Source organism: Ranitomeya imitator, chromosome 5 (genome assembly GCF_032444005.1).
Source record: "Ranitomeya imitator isolate aRanImi1 chromosome 5, aRanImi1.pri, whole genome shotgun sequence".
Taxonomy (NCBI): Eukaryota; Metazoa; Chordata; class Amphibia; order Anura; family Dendrobatidae; genus Ranitomeya; species Ranitomeya imitator.
In genome coordinates, this window is record NC_091286.1 from 98,391,422 (window position 1) to 98,410,883 (window position 19,462).

At 47.4% G+C, this 19,462-nt stretch overlaps 1 protein-coding gene across 1 annotated transcript in view; it reads left to right on the top strand.

The window, feature by feature from the left end:
- The window catches only part of SNX5 (sorting nexin 5), an 84,886-nt gene that overhangs the window by 40,753 nt on the left and 24,671 nt on the right, over positions 1–19,462 (top strand). The window contains exons 3-6 of the mRNA XM_069768959.1: positions 116–226; positions 4,336–4,457; positions 9,794–9,917; positions 10,222–10,317. Of these exons, the coding sequence (XP_069625060.1) occupies positions 116–226; positions 4,336–4,457; positions 9,794–9,917; positions 10,222–10,317 (453 nt within the window). The remainder of the gene's footprint in view (positions 1–115; positions 227–4,335; positions 4,458–9,793; positions 9,918–10,221; positions 10,318–19,462) is intronic.

Genomic DNA, 19,462 nt, shown 5'->3' on the forward strand with positions numbered 1-19,462 from the left:
TAAAAAGAAAATGTGTCTGATGCCAAAACCTTTCCGTATTTGAGCCAAACACACCAAGATAAACGTTTTGATCTGTAGCACTGAACTTTAAATTTTGTTGTTTTTTTTCTTTCAGACCACATTGAACACCTTTCAGAGCCCCGAGTTTTCTGTCACCCGTCAACATGAAGACTTTCTCTGGTTACATGACGCCCTTATTGAGACTGAGGAGTATGCCGGAATTATTGTGAGTGCCTTAATGCCAACAGGGTATATACCCTACCACACGTAAAAAGTATATTATATAAATTATATAATAAATATTATATAAATTGTGTATATACAAATATATAATAATTGTAGGAATCCATGCTCTCAGGTACAAAAATAGGGAAAAAGGAAAAAATGGGAAGAAAATAAGTCAGCTCACCAATCCCTCAACAGTGCAATGATGTCCACGCACGGAGCCGCCTTGGTCAAGGGCGTAGTCCAGAGCCAGCAATGAAAAAGAAAAAATAATCTCCAGCATGGATCTTCTAAAAAATCAATTTATTGGAAACACTTTAACCCCTTCATGACCGGGGGCTTATTTTTTGCAGGACGAGTTGTACTTTTGAACGACATCATTGGTTTTAGCATGTCGTGTACTAGAAAACGGGAAAAAAATTCCAAGTGCGGTGAAATTGCAAAAAAAGTGCAATCCCACATTGGTTTTTTGTTTGGCTTTTTTGCTAGGTTCACTAAATGCTAAAACTGACCTGCCATTATGATTCTCCAGGTCATTACGAGTTCATAGACACCAAACATGACTAGGTTATTTTTTATCTAAGTGGTGAAAAAAAATTCCAAACTTTGCTATAAAAAAAAAAAAAAAAAAAATTGCGCCATTTTCCGATACTCGTAGCGTCTCCATTTTTCATCATCTGGGGTCGGTTGAGGGCTTATTTTTTGCGTGCCGAGATGACGTTTTTAATGATAGCATTTCGGTGCAGATACGTTCTTTTGATCGCCCGTTATTGCATTTTAATGCAATGTCGCGGCGACCAAAAAAACGTAATTCTGGCGTTTCGAGTTTTTTTCCCGCTACGCTGTTTAGCGATCAGGTTAATACTTTTTTTTTCATTGATAGATCGGGCGATACCAAATATGCGTAGATTTGATATTTTTTTTATTGATTTATTTTGATTGGGGCGAAAGGGGGGTGATTTAAACTTTTATGTTTTTTTTATTTTTTTCACATTTTTTAAACTTTTTTTTTAAACTTTTGCCATGCTTCAATAGCCTCCATGAGAGGCTAGAAGCAGGCACAACCCGATCGGCTCTGCTACATAGCAGCGATCTGCTGATCGCTGCTATGTAGCAGAATTGCACGTGTGCTGTGAGCGCCGACCACAGGGTGGCGCTCACAGCGACGGGCAATCAGTAACCATAGAGGTCTCAAGGACCTCTATGGTTACCATTCACAAGCATCGCCGACCCCCGATCATGTGACGGGGGTCGGCGATGACGTCATTTCCGGCCGCCCGGCCGGAAGCGGTAGTTAAATGCCGCTGTCTGCGTTTGACAGCGGCCTTTAACTAGTTAATAGGTGCGGGCAGATCGCGATTCTGCCTGCGCCTATTACGGGCACATGTCAGCTGTTCAAAACAGCTGACATGTCCCGGCTTTGGTGCGGGCTCACCGCGGAGCCCTGCATCAAAGCAGGGGAGCCGGCATCGGACGGTATAGTACGTCCGATGCCGGTAAGGGGTTAAAATGCAAACATTTGCAAAAAAGAGATGGGGGTCCCAGGTGGTCAACGCCGACGCGTTTCGACCATCAGGTCTTAGTCATACCATGACTAAGACCTGATGGTCGAAACGCGTCGGCGTTGACCACCTGAGACCCCCATCTCTTTTTTTTGCAAATGTTTGCATTTTAAAGTGTTTCCAATAAATTGATAAATTGACTTTTTAGAAGATCCATGCTGGAGATTTTTTTCTTTTTCAATGCTCTCAGGTAGGCACTAAAGTTCACACAGGCACTGTATTCCTTTGCCAAAGCAGTGTGAGGTTTATTGAACTCTTTAAACTTGTGCAGCTCTTTAAATGAAAGCAGCCTTTTTCTGGCACACACGTAATAATAAAAATTAGTCATTTTCCAATGAAGGTACACCAATAACAGGGTTAACACAGCAATTCACACCCTGCTTTAGGCTTGGTGGGCTCACATTCACTGGTGACTCGAACACGGCTGTCAAAGAAAACGGCTATTATCCATAGCAAGCAGTGATACTTCCAGTTTGGTACACATGGCCTGTGCAGTCTCCTCTCAGAGAAATTCTGGCTTGGCTCTCTCCAGCTCCAACACAGATCCTCTCTGCTCATCTTCCCCAGCTGACTGACCGGTGAATACATGGCCTGGTTCCATTCATGGCTATCAAGATGCTTCTAATCAGAACCTGTACTGCCAGGATTTATTTCAGCCTACTTGGCTTTCCTACAATATATAGTCACAGCAATCTATAAATCTCTAGTCATCAAGACTGGCAATCTTCATGGTGGTCTAGATGAGGGGACTGTGTGGAGTGCAAGTCCCCCGATTCATTAAGAGGCACCCACCTCTTGATGAATCAGGAGTGTCTGACGAGTGGCGTGCCTCCCTGCCGGAGTAAGAGTTGTGGCACTGCAAATGCCGTCACTCGTCATGAATTTGATGAGCATTGGTCTCCACTTCCACGTCCCGCACCAGATTCGTCCACTTTAACAACAAGGAGTTGGAGTTATAACAGGCATTGTTGCAAAGGTGAATATTTGTCTTCTATTAGCTACTCTTAAAATATATTTTTTGGCAAATTTAAAATGGGGAACACAAGTCAATAGTTTGTGCAGTTCTGTCAAGATCAGCCCCTGAAAAGTGGGATCAGTGGGAGCTGCTGCTACACATTGAATAGGGCTGTGCTGTCCCGCTCCATTGAGCTACTTACAGCTGATCGATGGGGGTGGCGGGTTTTAGATCTTGATCGTTCTAATAATGATTTATACTAAGGACACATCATTAATATTAGATGCCTGGACATCCCCTTTAATATGTTGGATTATTAAATTTAGATTATAGGAAAACACCTTTATCATCTAATCACAGGATAATTAATATGTGTTTGATTGCTGCCCCCCATGGTGGACCAGCATGGCAACTGCTGACCCATTCAGTTACTCTGTGATCGCCCTGCTTGGCTGGCTCCATCCGTTGTATAGACCTTGCGTAGAGCGGTGGTGCTCATTGTCCTCCTCTATTCCATTCAAGTGCTGGCCATGAGATCCCTATTCTTGTATCACTTATTCTGTGGATATAGGTCATATGTGGCTCAGTGGTTAGCACTGCAGCCTTGCAGCCCTGGAGTCCTGGGTTCAAATCCCACCAAGGACAACATCTGCAAGGAGTTTATATGTTCTACCCGTGTTTGCGTGGGTTTCCTCGAGGTTCTCCTGTTTCCTCGAGGTTCTCCTGTTTCCTCGAGGTTCTCCTGTTTCCTCGAGGTTCTCCTGTTTCCTCGAGGTTCTCCTGTTTCCTCGAGGTTCTCCTGTTTCCTCGAGGTTCTCCTGTTTCCTCGAGGTTCTCCTGTTTCCTCGAGGTTCTCCTGTTTCCTCGAGGTTCTCCTGTTTCCTCGAGGTTCTCCTGTTTCCTCGAGGTTCTCCTGTTTCCTCGAGGTTCTCCTGTTTCCTCGAGGTTCTCCTGTTTCCTCGAGGTTCTCCTGTTTCCTCGAGGTTCTCCTGTTTCCTCGAGGTTCTCCTGTTTCCTCGAGGTTCTCCTGTTTCCTCGAGGTTCTCCTGTTTCCTCGAGGTTCTCCTGTTTCCTCGAGGTTCTCCTGTTTCCTCGAGGTTCTCCTGTTTCCTCGAGGTTCTCCTGTTTCCTCGAGGTTCTCCTGTTTCCTCGAGGTTCTCCTGTTTCCTCGAGGTTCTCCTGTTTCCTCGAGGTTCTCCTGTTTCCTCGAGGTTCTCCTGTTTCCTCGAGGTTCTCCTGTTTTCTCCCACACTCCAAAGACATACTGATAGGGAATTTAGATTGTGATTTACAGCAATGATTGTGTGCAAACTGTAAAGCGCTGCGGAATATGTTAGCGCTATATAAAAATAATGATCATTATTAATAAAGATTATGGGAACATTCCTTTTTTGTGTTGATTTTAGGGTTAGGAAACCTTTATTCTCGGTTGTTGTCTGTACCAGGCTTTCTAGACCTGCTTCCTCTTAGTGTGTAGAAATGAAAGTTTTCACTGCTTTGCCTACATTTAGGTATTTTGCTTTTTTACAATCTGCTTGTTCATCTACAGAACAATTACATGAGGTTTAGTTTTTTTTTTCATTGTATTTGTAGATACCACCATCTCCTGCAAAACCTGATTTTGATGGTCCCAGAGACAAAATGCAGAAACTTGGAGAAGGCGAAGGCTCCATGACCAAGGATGAATTTGCCAAAATGAAGCAAGAATTGGAAGCGTAACTATCAGAACCGAATATACACGCCTACATCGATCAGCCATAGCATTAAAACCACCTGATTAATATTGTTAGGTCTCCCTTGCGTCACTAAAACCACTCTGGTGGAAAACTGTTGGGAATAGGAGCCCATTCTGTCCTCCATGCGGCATCATAAGGGCAAATGATCATGCTTATAAATGAATGCGCATTCTAAATGTGTAAAATCTAACAATCTTTCAAAGACATTGATCATTTCATTGTGAACTATGGCTTTGAAATGGAAAAACTATATATCGCATTCTTTCTATGGCAAACAGACTGAGACAGATTTCAAGTATTCACTGCAACATGCCCAATAAAAAGTCCGTGCATAGCATATGAGTGGATGAGTCATGGAGAACACACCTGGATGTTTCCGGAAACTCGTCCATTCTTCAAGCGGTGTAAGGGCTTAATATGAAGAGAGAGGCCTTGATTCACCAAGCTTTTATGCCCAAAAAGTGGAGTAAAAGCTTTGAAAAGTCACAAAATTGTTGCGACGTTTGGAGTTTTAACACCAGTTTCTTCCAGCTTCGCCAAAATGGGCACAACTGGGGTGGGGTGGGAACTTTCTGCCACAGCTCGTCTAATTCATAACAATCTATGGCGTTCCATGTGTCTGAAATCTGACTCCAGTCAACGTCTGGAGTTAGATTTCTGGCATGGTGCTCAGAGGCGCACTCCACATTCATAAATCAGGAGTGTCTCCACCACGCCCCCTCTCCTACTGTGCCAGTCTTGATGAACCTGGCCTTTTGGGTCTATACATGGCTCTGAGTATGCTCATGCAGGATTTCAGTGCCCCTGCCTGCTGATCTGCACTCTTCTACACTGTCTTTTGAGTGATTGGTGGGGGTCTTGGGACCCAAACTCTCCATTGAAGTGGGGTAACACATATATAACATTTTAAATGATGGGTACTTTTTAGGGCTCCATGAAGTGGTGCGGGTTCATGTAAAACTCTTACATATGTGACACTTGGCAGCCAGATTGGCATATTTTTTCACAATCCCAAAGCTTTCTTGGCAAGAATATATTTAGCATGTGATATGTCAGTTATTGAGAAAGTAGTGACTCATGTACTTCTTAACTGGTGATGATTTGTCACCGTGCCCACAATCTATTATGAAATGAAGTGTAACCCTACAGGGCAGAGCTGGGATGGACCTTGATGTTTGAGTATAGGGTCTTATGAGAAATTGGAAGGTCTATGACCTTTTAGGATATGTGGTTTTGGCGGCGGTGCTTGGTGTTCCTGGGCGGCTCTGCTGGGCGCACAATGCTTTATGCTGTAAATATCACGGTCATGTGAAATGCTACTGAACTCTCCAAACAGGGCGTCTTTGTCCGTTTCAGGCAGAATCCATAGTGCAGAATGTTTTTAGTAGCTGGTTACTATTTTTGTAGCAGTGCGCAGTTTATGTTCTGAGAAGTTAATCCTTTTTTATTTTCCCAGTATATACTCTGTATGCAACAAAGTAAATGCCTTTTTGCAATATTTGTCATATTTCTTTGGCTTTAGGTAATGTTGCGCTGCCCTCAAGATATGTATTGCGTAAAGTCAAAACTTTTGTTTTTGAAAGTTTTTGCCATTGTAAAGCTTGAAGATCACATGTGCAACACTGCAAGGTGGCGGGAAAATATAACCGCTAAGCACCCGGACACCTGAGACTGATCAGTGTACCGTATTTCATCCCGAACTTCCATTCTAACATTAGAAATACTTCCAGAAGAAGTGAATATTATTGATTATGCCATAGTGGATGGGTGCTGACTAGTGATGAGAGAGCATACTCATTACTTGGGTTTCCCCGAGCTTGCTCGGGTGGTCTCCCAGTATTTGTTAGTGCTCAGAGATTTATTTTTTGTCGCCGCAGCTGCATGATTTGCGAATGCTAGAGAGCCTGAATACATGTGGGGGTTGCCTGTTTGTTAGGGAATTCCCACATGTAGTCAGCCAGTCTAGCAGCCGCAAATCATGCAGCTGCGGCGACGAAAACTAAATCTCCGAGCAGCCACAAATACTCGGAGACCACCCGAGCGTCCTCGGGAAAACCAGAGCAACGAGTATACTCCCTCATCACTAGTGCTGACCACTCAATGACTTAAAACGTCCATCAAGGTCGTGCGCATATTACTCTGCAATGATATTTTAGAGTGTCAGTGGAGTGAGCAGCTGGACAGAGATAGGGGAGTCGGCTGAAGACCGGACTCCCTACAGAGAGGGTAAAGATGATCTATCATTAGTGATGAGCGAATATACTCGTTAGTCGAGATTTCCCGAGCACGCTCGGGTGTCCTCCGAGTATTTTTTAGTGCTCGGAGATTTAGTTTTCATTGCCGCAGCTGAATGATTTACATCTGATAGCCAGCATAAGTACATGTTGGGGGTTGCCTGGTTGCTAGGGAATTCTCACTGCTCATCACTCATCATCTTTCAAGCCACATATCCAAGCCCTTGCCTCCTCCTGCCGTCTCAAACTCAAAAATATTTCCCGGATCCGTGCTTTCCTTGACCGCGACACTGCAAAAACGCTAGTGTATGCCCTTATCTCCTGCCTCGACTACTGCAACCTCCTACTCTCTGGACTCCCCTCTAGCACTCTGGTACCACTCCAATCCATCCGTCTCCCTGCTATTCCCCAGCCTCTCCCCTATGTCAAGCCCTTCACTGGCTTCCTATCGCGCAGAGACTCCAGTTCAAAACCCTCACAATGACATACAAAGCCATCCACAACCTGTCTCCTCCATACATCTCCGACATGGTCTCCTGGTACCTACCTACACGCAACCTCCGATCCTCACAAGATCTCCTTCTCTACTCCCCTCTTATCTCCTCGTCTCACAATCGTATACAAGATTTCTCCCGTACGTCCCCCATACTATGGTACTCTCTACCCCAACACATCAGACTCTCGCCTACCATAGAAACCTTCAAAAAGAACCTGAATACCCACCTCTTCCGACAAGCGTACAGCCTGCAGTGATCCTGAACTTACTGAATCGCCGCACAACCAGCTCTACCCTCTCCTAGTGTTTCATCACCCATCCCCTGCAGACTGTGGGCCCTCGCAGGCAGGGTCCTCCCTCCTTATGTACCCGTGTGCCTTGTTTTTTGCTCATGTCTAATGTATTTGTCTATATTTGCCCCGTATTCACATGTAAAGCGCCATGGAATAAATGGCGCTATAAAAATGTATAAAAATAATAAATCACTATTTATCATCTCTGCCTTCCTGATCTCCGTATACTCTGCACTTCCTCCTCCCGTCCTAGTGACTGTGTGATCACTTTGGTGCTAGGAGGGAGTAGAAGTTGAAGGTTCTTAGCAGACACTGATCAGCTCGGACATCCTTTCGGGAGGCTGCGTTTCCCTTGGAACCAGAGCCAATACGCCAGTCCCAGTTACAGAGGAAATCTGGGCACAATGTAATGAATAAATAAATAGAAAAAAAGCGAGGGGGGAAGCTACCACCAGTGCAATTTGCGGTTTCTAGTTTGCCCAACATCAATAAAAAAAGGTGTCTGATGTATAAAAAAAAATTGCCATAAAAAGGAAAAAGCAGACCTGTATTTCCTTTTTTTTTTTCCTTTACATTTTACTCCAATGTCAGAAAAATACTACAGACTGTAAAACCTAAAAATGAGGCTCCACATACGGTATCTTAGTCAAAATTTATTTGAATTTCAGAACGAGAAAAAAAAAAAAATGTTTCTCTTTAAAACAACATGCAAAGATATCTGAAGCGTTGAATATCGCACTGCTCTTAGTGATGAAATAGTCGACAGATTCCGCCTCATTTGGTCCCCATGGGATACCTTCTGGGTACTTCTGAATATTTGGAAACCGTATTTGTTAGGTCATATATCTTCTCCCAGTCTTCAACATCTAACGCCTCTACTCTTCCCCTTACCCTCTATTGGATATCTCGTTTGTATCCCCCTTTCTTTTATATTTATATTATTGATTAGTTTGAAGGAAGAACAAAAAAATCAGCAAAATTGTTGTTTGTATTTTCAAAGTGTTGAATCTTGTGGGGTGTTACCAGTGTGCAAAGTGGGGGAAAAAAAACTCTTGAGAACTAGAGATGAGCGAATATGTTCAGAAAATGATCACCAAATCTGAATTTGCCATATTCGTAACAGATTTTTGCCGAAATTTATTTTTGACGATAGTTTCCGAACATATTCGCTCATCTGTACTTCCATTGACTCCAATGGCATTTGGCGAATATTGCAAATATGACGATCGTAATCCGAACCGAATATTGAAATATTCGCTTATCTCGGAATCCTTTAAAAAAAATGCTTAAGAAGAAAAAAAATAAAGTATCCAAAACAAAAAAGCAATGTTTCCTGAACTGGATTCATTTTGAAAAATGATCTTTCCTCTATTAAAAATGTTGTGAGCTCACCCTTGGGGTGTGTTCAGAGTTTTTTTTGCAGAGTTTTTGGAGGAGAAACTGAGCAGAAGCTCGAAGTGTTTGAGGAGTTTTGAGATTTGGAGAGTTGTTTTCACTTGGTCTTAGGCTACGTTCACACTAGCGTTCGGCTAGTGTGCGTCGCGCTAGCGTCGGGCGACGCAGCGGCGACGCGCGCCCCTATGTTTAACATGGGGGACGCATGTTTTTTTGCTTGTTGCGTTTTCCGACACGTGCGTCTTTTTTGACGCTAGCGTCGGACCAAGAAAACGCAACAAGTTGCATTTTTCTTGCGTCTGATTTTCGTCAAAAAACGACGCACGCGTCGAAAAACGCAGCGTTTTTGCGTGCGTTTGCACGCGTTTTTCGGTGCGTTGTGCGTCGCCGACGCAGCGGCGCACAACGCTAGTGTGAACGTAGCCTTAGAGATCGTTTGAAAACCGTAGCTTGATGGATCAGAACTGTTTTTGGAGACCCAAGGAATTCCTCCATGACGTTAGGCGGGTGGTTTCAGGGTGGGGGTACACATGGTATGGATTTGGTGCATATTTTCTGCATGAATTTGCATGTAGACAATTTTCAACCATCTAAGTTAATGTGATTTAAAAATCTCTCCAAATTTGTAGGAGTTTTCCACCTATAATTTGGCCTGCTTTTCATTTTCAAAATCGGCAGTGTGTGCAATTTTTTTATGCGGAATTCTTTGTGGGCTTCATTGTTGCGATGCACAAGGTGAAATTGTCAACACAATTTACATTTTGATGCAGAAACACTACGAATATAAAGCAGAAATTCTGCTTCAAATCCACAACGTGTGGATGTACCCTGACGGCTGTAGTGTGTACCAGATGTGCCGCTCTGCATTCTCCATCTCTGCTTTTCTCGCCCTGGCAGGGAATATCTGGCAGTGTTTAAGAAGACGGTGTCCGTGCATGAAATCTTCCTTCAGAGAATTGCTTCTCACCCAATCTTGAACAAAGACCACAACTTCCATATTTTCCTGGAATACAACCAAGATGTAAGCCATCTTCCTTCCCGCATAGAAATTAAAGCTCGAATGCTGAGGCAGCAGTTTTATTCTCTGACTTTTCCATGTAGTTGCACATTTTATTACATGGTAAATCCTTTCGTAAAGCACAATTTTCTTTTTTTAGGTCGAGCGTCTCCACACATTGTATTCTCCTGTTAGTCAGAAATGTTTAATACTTGTTTTATGCTTTTTTTATATTACCATTATGTTACGATGAGTTAAGTCACCCAACATGTATATTAATCATTTAAGCCGAATTCATAAGAATTGATTGCGTTTCTCCTTATTTTAGTTAAGTGTAAGACGAAAGAATACAAAAGAAATATTTGGTGGCTTTTTCCGGAGCATGGTGAAAAGTGCCGATGAAGTTCTACTTTATGGCGTAAAGGTGAGATGAGCTGCGGCGTTTTTATATTAGAAAGTTATACAACTTGCTAATATATTTTGTTTCCGTTCCATAGTTTACCCTCCGTTGTCTTTAATTACCAAGTTTCATTTGACACCTGGATCGGCCTCAGACCTATCTCTGCAATTTTGCCTGAATAAATTGTCTTACACGCTCTATGTCTCACCAATCATTTACTTCTGACCACTGCACTGATAACTGGTGAACAGCGCCAGACCATCACAGCGCCGTATAGTGGTCATTCTTGAGTAGTACAACTCCGTTCCTATACACTTCATAAACCACTCCAAAAAATTTTTATTAGCGAAACCTGTGTGAGGCTATGTGCACACGTTGCGGATTCTCTGCGGATCTGCAGCGTTTTGAGATGCAGAACGCTGCAGATCCGCACTTGATTTACAGTACAATGTAAATCAATGAAAAAAATAAAAATGCTGTGCACACTTTGCAGAAAATCCGCTGTGGAAACGCTGCCATTTAAAAGAAGTAGCATGTCACTTCTTTTTTGTGAATCTGCAGCGTTTTTGTACCCATTCCATTATAGAAAACCTCAGGGGTAAAAAAACGCAGCAAATCCGCAAGAAAACCGCAGCAAAAAAGCACAAAAATGCTGCGAAACCGCACAAAAAACGCGACAAACCCGCAGGTGCGTTTTCTGCTGGGAGAGGCAGAATCCGCACCAGAAATTCCTAAGCCTAATCCGCAACGTGTGCACATAGCCTAAATGTTAGTCTAGTGTCTGCGTTAATATACTCACTGATTGCCGTCTTCCCAGTTTGTAGTGCAAACTTTGGGCCTCATCTGGATTATGTGACTTGTATTCTGACTTGCCGGATCACCCTGGACTCCATGGCTCCATTGTTGCATTTGCGCCTTTTTTTTTTTTTCTAGTATGCGTTGCACCTTTTTATTGTTTGTACCCCACTCACTGTTCTGTTTGCGCCTTTTTTAAGACCATTTCGTATGGGCTCTCCTCTTTATTCTTGTTTTCCACTTTGTGGGAGAAATTTAGCGATTCCAGATGTTCTCGCCTGATTCATAGATTGAGACTTTTTCACCGTCGCAAAATTTGACGCACCTCCACTCCAGTCCCCACCTGGTGTACTTTTAAGCGTGACATTATTTTGCCACAATTTTTGCACCATTTTGTGAAACATGAGACTAAATAGTTCAAGGCAGAAAAAAAGACAATTTTTGATTTTGCGCTAAGTTCATGAATCAGATCTGCCATTTTGAAGAATTTCCGCTAAAAACATCAGCTAATATCAGAAGACAAAAAATGAAAGTGACTTAAAGGGAACCTGTCACCCCCCAAGGGCCTATTAAGGTAAAAGAGCCACCTTCAGAAGCACTAAGGCTGCATTCTGTGAAGGTGGTTCTTATGTTTTTTTTATCCCTATTACCGCAGACATTATGACTTTTATTACTTTGGCGCCATACCTGTAGTCCATGGGGTACGTTTTCTCCCCCTGACTCAAGCGCTTTACATCCGTCCATCATCCCCCTTTTGACCACCAGGCCCCACCTCCTCTGTGTCTCCTCATGTCACCGGCCCGTGCGCTGTGCTCTCATTTTTCGGGCATGCGCCGTACGCGCTGCCCTCGAACTTAATCAACTGATGTATGGAGATCGCGCCTGCGTGTAGCGGAGGCCCCAGATCCCGCCCCGCAGTGTGTTATGATTTATTCACACTTCGGGGCTGTGATTACCAGCCACGCAGGAGGGAGATGGGGACAGTTCCAGGGCAGCGCGTACGACGCATGCCCGAAAAATGATTGCACTGCGCCTTTGACGTTAGGAGACACAGAGGAGGCGGGACCCGGTGGTCAAAGGGGGATGATGGACGGATGCGAGGCTCTTGAGTCAGGGGGAGAAAACGTACCCCCCGGACTCAATACAGGTATGGCGCCAAATTTATAAAGTCCATTATTTCTGCGGTAATAGGGATAAAAAAACAGAACAGCCACCTTCACAGAATGCAGCCTTAGTGCTGCCGAAGGTCTCTCTTTTACCTTAATAGGCCCTGGGGAGGGGGTGACAGGTTCCCTTTAAACAAAATAACACACATGATGAGCCAGACCTTGCCTTTACAGTACAGATTTATGGAGAGTCAGAATGAAGCTCCATAGGCTTACATTGAAAAAGCGACTTCTATCTCGCGCACGGACCGCTGGTGCGAGACGGCAAGTCAGAATAGAAGTCATGTGACTCCGAAGAGAACTAGTGTGGCCCCACAACCCGAAGCAGACGGCGATTGGTGAGTATATTGCCGGATTTGTGCTAGATTAGATGCACATATACACAGGTCTAGCTAATAATCTAATTTTTGGGAGTGCTTCTTTCATTTGCATAGCCCATCTATTCCAAAGTCCTGGACATACCCACAACAACACATGCAATAATTTTCCGATATGTTGGGGTTTCATTCCAGAGGATATGTCCTAAATGTTTAAAGGTGTTTGCCACGTTCACAGGTTGTGTGTGACATTACAGCTCAGCCTAAAGCGCTTAAAGAGTAAATAAAATTTCCTTTTTAATAATTTTGTCCAGCATGGAAACTTATGAAAATTTGTGTATTTCACTTTATTGGTATATGTGTCTTATTTTCTGGAAAAAAAAAAAAAAATCATGTAAGTGGTTCCTAACAGTTTCCCAACCCAGTGATATACATATGTAATATCATTTCTGATTATCTCTCTGCGCACCATCAAATCCATTATCATCAAGTGGCGAGAACATGGTAACACAACAAACCTGCCAAGAGTGGGCCGCCCACCAAAACTCTCATCTCGAGCAAGGAGGGCATTAATCAGAGAGGCAGCACAGGTTTGCGATTTTATCTCCTGTCGCATATGCTACACGGTTTATGTTTTATTTTGCCCTTGCAGATTTTTCTACATGGGCAAAACTATTCAAGCCCTTTTTGTTTGCTTTTGGGAAAAAGCAAAGTTACCCTCCGAAGGAGGAGATCTCCATAGGATATTGCCCAGAAGAGAAGCCAGGTGGATCTGCAGGGTGCGACATTATTCTGCTAATTCACACTTACAAAAATCTCTACCAAAAAAGTTTTATCTGTACCTTAATGTTGTTTGTCTATTTGGTAAGCAGGAGGTTCTTTGTTTCTTTTCTATTGAAGTGATGTCAGGAATGGGGAGGCTCTGTACCGACACCTGTATAGGAGCCTCGTAATTTCCCCTCCTCTTTAGGACCCGTAGAAGCGCATACAGCGCAAAACCGCCGTCATCCGGCAAGCTCCACACGGGACTCTCCTGCCTCCGTTATTTTGTGCAACTTAAATAAAGGGACGGTGAGAACCACCCTTATTTCTATTGATACTGACTTTAGTGAGGTGAACAGTTATGCACACTGATGTTATCGTTTATTTTGTCCTATTTTTTGTTTGCTTCACAATAAAAAGAAAACTGACATTCCAGGTTGTGAGGCACCAGAACACAAAAACGTCCAAGGAGGGGGGAGGGTGGTTGTTTAAAGGGAACTTGTCACCCCCAAAATGGAAGATGAGCTAAGCCCACCCTCATCAGGGGCTTATCTACAGCATTCTGTAATGCATTCTGTAATGCTGTAGATAAGCCCCCGATGTATCCTGAAAGATGAGAAAAAGAGGTTAGATTATACTCACCCAGGGGCGGTCCAATCCGATGGGCGTCGCGGTCCTGTCCGGGGCCTCCCATCTTCATAGGATGACGTCTTCTTCTTGTCTTCACGCTCCGGCCCAGGCGTACTTTGTCTGCAGAGCAAAGTACTGCAGTGCACGCACAGGTACCGGGAAAGGTCAGAGAGGCCCGGTGCCTGTGCACTGCAGTACTTTGCTCTGCAGACAAAATACGCCTGAGCCGCAGCGTGAAGACAAGAAGAAGACGTCATCCTATGAAGATGGGAGGCCCCGGACCGGACCGCGACGCCCATCGGATTGGACCGCCCCTGGGTGAGTATAATCTAACCTCTTTTTCTCATCTTTCAGGATACATCGGGGGGGGGGGGGGGGTACATCTTCCATTTTGGGGGTGACAGGTTCTCTTTAATACACGCAAGCGTGTGTGTGGATAGATAGATGGATAAATATAGACACACACAACATAAATTAGGTATCAATGGGGAGACTGTTTCTGGAAGTAAATCCAGTCCTTTCATTTCATTCTCCTGCACATGGGGCAATGAGGGTTTGTCTAGGCTGCTGTAGGGGCTTGTCCTGATAAGGCCAGAGTCACACAAACTAATCGCATCTCATTTGAGATACTAATGATCCTTGCCTCCTGTTCTGCTGCCAGCGGGATCGAGTGTCAGTGCTCTGTGCTCCGATCATCTCATGTCAGAGCACAGATGCGGAGGAGACAGAGAAATTAATTTCTTTATCGCCTCTCATTGGGGGACACAGGAACCATGGTGTATGCTGCTGCCACTAGGAGGCTGACACTATGCAAATAACAAAATTAGCTCCTCCTCTGCAGTGTACACCCCACCGACTGGCATTAAACTCTTCAGTTTAGCTTAGTGTCAGTAGGAGGTGGACAAGGGTCTTTCATTAGACCCTTATCTACCTCAATGTGCGTCGTTTTTTTTTTTTCAGGTTTTTTCCGGAGGGATACAGGGTGAGCAGTCACACCTGTATTCCCACAATGCGGACTATGAGTACGGCGTGTACTGCCACCCCGTATCCTCATAGATCCCTCTCCAGGACCAAGATCCTAGCACAGAAGCGTGCTCAGAAGTCCGGTCCTGGCTCCGTCCCTCACCCACTCGCCTACCAGAGCCTGTCGGTTGGAGGAGACGAGGACGTCCATCACAGCTTAGCAGGCTGCCGCGCCCGTGGACGTCTCATTCCCCTCAGGTTAGTAACGGCGTGGGATGTTTAGGTGAGTATTTCCCCTCCATTCCCCCGGGATCTTTTCTCCAGATGTTCCCCTGTCCTCCCTCATGGCGTTTATTTTAGAGGGATCCCAGGGACAGCCATAAGCTCTTCTTCCTTAGCGGCCGCAGTTCTCTCCCTGCAGCCGCACAGCCCCTTACAGAGTCACAGCCTAGCAGGCTGCCGCGCCGCTTCCCCCTGCGGTCTCTCTGCTCGGGGGCCACAATGCGTCCTGTGTCTGCACGGCGTCCTTGGCAGGATGCCGTGCCACTTACTTTCTGCGGCGCTCCGACGCCGCGATTCTCCGGCGGCGCTCCGGCTCCGCGATTCTCCGGCGGCGCTCCGGCGCCGCGATTTTCCGGCGGTGCTCCAGCGCCGCGTTTCTCCGCGAATTTCCGGCGGTGCCGGCCTCTAATTTAGGTCCCGGCTTCTGCCGGGGCCTACTTCTGGCGCCGCGACCCCGCCAGTTCCGTTTTTCCCGGACAGCCTTGGCAGGCTGCCGCTCTTCTCAGTCCCTGCGGCGCACTGCTCCGGCGCCGCGGTTCCCTTCTCCGGCGGCGCCGGTCTCTAATTTAGGTCCCGGCTTTGGCAGGGGCCTACTTCCGGTTTCTCGGCTCCTCACTTCCGGTTCTGCGGGCGGGCTTTTTTCCCGCCCGACATACTGCGCCCTGCCCACCGGCGCCTCTGCGTCTGGCTCCACCCCCTTCCTCGTGGGTCCCTCGGCCGGTGTGCACCGCTTCTCACAGCAGCAGCCGCCCTCGCAGTGCCTCACGCAGCGCGCCACGCTCCTTCACTCGCATCTTCTGTGGCTCAGCATCGCAGAATCAGCACCTCAGGGAAGTTCTCCACCGAGGACAAGTGGGACATCCCCCCCTCTGCCCACTGTCCCCTAACCCACTGGCATCTTCAGGGTCCCTAAAAATGTCTACCTCTAAAGGGGGCCGCTCTCGTCCCCCTACCTCTTCATCTTCTGCCTTAGTCACGTACTTTGCATGTTCGTCCTGTAACAGCAAACTTCCCTCAGGTCAGTCCTCCCCGCTGTGTCAGTCCTGCAGCAACCCGATTGTTCCCACCGCCCAGGATCCCCCGGCTGTTCCGCCCGAGAGTGATACCCCCATCCCAGGCTGGGCCGCCTCTCTGTCACAATCGGTGGCCGATTTAACACGGGTATCTCAAACCCTAGTGTCCGCGCTGGATCGGTTACCCCTGCAGACCCCTGCAGTGGCCAGCGGGTCGCAGGAACCGCCGCCCGAGCCCTCCTTGACTAGCCACAAAAGGTCCAGACAGGAACGTCGGTCTGAGTCCTCTTCGCGCTCCATCTCGCCGCTCGGCCCTCCCCCGCGGTTGGTGTCCCACCGATCCTCCTCCCCTGAGTCAGGCGAGGCATTATCTGATGCGCCTTCGGAGGATACTTCGGAGCTGGATCCTAACCAAATCGCCACCATGAGTGAGACAGTCCAGAACCTCATTGGGGCAATAAACCAAACATGTGGCATCAAGGATCCCTCTACGGAACCCGCAGATCAGGCGGTTTCGTTCAGACGGGCCAAACCACCTTCAAAATTTTTTGCTCCTCATCCTGAATTCGAGGAAATCGTGTCCAGAGAGAGAGAGAACCCCACTAGGCGTTTTCAGAGGGGAAAACGCCTGGGTGTGTTATATCCTTTTCCTCCAGAACTTGCCGCCAATTGGACGGCATCTCCCTCGGTGGACCCCCCTGTTTCCAGGCTGTCCACCAACACGGTGCTTCCTCTGTCCGGCGGAGCATCTCTGAAGGATTCTAACGATAGAGTTATAGAATCCTTCGCGAAATCTGCTTTTGAAGCGGCTTCAGCGGCTCTATGTCCAGCTTTTGCGTCCACTTGGGCTTCAAAATCCATCTCAAAATGGGCCAAGGATCTTCGGCGGGGTATCCTGGATGGGGCGCCTCCCGCGCAATTAGTGGAACTTGCCAACCAGATTTCCCATGCTGGTGAATATCTGGTTTCCGCCTCTCTGGATGCCGCGTCTTGTGCGGCTCAAGCTTCCAGCAATGCCGTTGCCATCCGCCGGACCGTTTGGCTCAAGGCCTGGCAGGCGGACTTGTCCTCCAAAAAGTCCCTCACTAGTCTGCCCTTCCAGGGCTCTCGCCTCTTTGGTTCCCAGCTGGACCAAATAATTAAGGACGCCACCGGGGGTACAAGTTCTCTTCTCCCCCAGGCTAAGCCTCGTCGCCCTCCTCCTAGACGACAGTTTCGTCCTTTTCGGCCTTTTTGTCGCTTCGCTGCGTCAAACTCCTTTTCCCAGCAGCAACAGAGGCCACGGGCACGTCAAGAGAAGAAGGCGGTGTCCTTTAGGCCCACTCCGTCCTGGCGTCCTCGTTTCTCCCAGGGTAGATCCTCCAGGCCCAGGACTGGAAGATCCACCTCGGCATGACTCTCGGCAACACTCCAGCCCAACTCCCAGATTGGGCGGCCGTCTTCTCCTTTTCAGGGACGTCTGGATTTCCGCAGTAGAGGACGCATGGGTCAGGGAAGTTGTATCCTCGGGATACAAAATAGAGTTCGCTTCCCGACCTCGGGATCGTTTCTTCCAATCCCGTCCTCCAAGAGACCCCGCTCTAGTTCCGGGCTTCTTCTCAGCCATCGCTTCTCTGCTCAAATCCGGGGTAATCGTTCCTGTCCCAGAAAAGGAACGCTTCACGGGTTTCTACTCGAATCTTTTTGTGGTACCGAAAAAAGACGGCAAAGTTCGCCCCATTCTGGACCTCAAATTGCTGAACAGGAGAGTACGCCTGAGACACTTCAGGATGGAATCCCTTCGTTCAGTAATTGCTTCCATGGAGGCTCAGGAGTTTCTATGCTCAATAGATATCCAGGACGCCTACCTCCATGTCCCGATATTTCCCGGACATCACCGTTTCCTGCGCTTTGCAGTGCAACGAGATCATTTTCAGTTCGTCGCCCTGCCGTTCGGTCTCGCAACCGCGCCAAGAGTGTTCACGAAAATCATGGCGGCGCTGATGGCCATCTTGAGAGTCAGAGGCCTGGTCCTATTTCCATATCTCGACGACATCCTCATCAAGGCTCCGTCCTTCGCTCAGGCCCACGAAAGCCTGTCCATTGTTCTCGACACCTTAGCCCGTTTCGGGTGGGTGGTAAACCGGAAGAAGTCCTGCCTTATTCCTTCTCAGCGCATCATCTTTCTGGGCATGCTTTTCGATACTCGTCAGAGCAGAGTCTTCCTTCCCACAGACAAGAGATCCACTCTCTGTCGGGACATACGCTTGCTCCAGGGTCCTCGACCTCACTCCCTCCGTTCGGCCATGAAGGTTCTAGGGAGGATGGTAGCTACATTGGAAGCGATTCCCTTCGCCCAATTCCATTCGCGACCCCTTCAGCAAGCCATTCTGTCTCAGTGGGACAGGTCGGTCTTCTCCCTGGATCGACCGATCAAACTCTCCTTTCGGGTCAGGCGGTCTCTCAACTGGTGGCTGACGTCACCTCTCATCTCCCAGGGCAGGTCCTTCCTTCCAGTTCACTGGCAGGTGGTGACAACTGACGCCAGCCTGCTCGGCTGGGGTGCGGTTTTTCGCCACCTGACGGTCCAGGGCCGCTGGTCGCTGCAGGAGTCATCTCTGCCGATCAACGTCCTCGAAATTCGGGCCATCTTCCTGTCCCTCCGCCACTGGGAAAGGATTCTCAGGGGCCTTCCAGTCCGGATCCAGACGGACAACGCCACGGCTGTGGCATATGTCAACCATCAGGGGGGGACTCGGAGCTCCATGGCCCTTGCCGAGGTATCCAAGATCCTCCTTTGGGCAGAGGCAACGGTTCCGGTGATATCCGCGGTGCATATCCCCGGCGTGGAAAACTGGGCCGCCGACTTCCTCAGCCGCGAGGGCCTCGCGGCAGGGGAATGGTCCTTACATCCGGAGGTCTTCCATCAGATTTGTCTTCGATGGGGAACTCCGGATGTGGATCTCACGGCGTCCCGAGTCAACAGGAAGGTTCCGCAGTTCGTCTCCAGGTCCCGCGATCCTCTCGCAGTGGGCGTCGATGCTCTGGCCATTCCTTGGTCACAGTTCGAGCTGCCCTACCTGTTCCCACCCCTTCCATTACTTCCCAAACTGTTGAAGAAGATCAAAGCGGAAGGGGTGCCGGTCATCCTGATCGCCCCGGATTGGCCCAGGAGAGCTTGGTTCGCGGAGCTCGTCAACCTTCTCGCGGACGCTCCCTGGCGCCTTCCAGACAGGCCCGATCTGCTGTCCCAGGGTCCGAT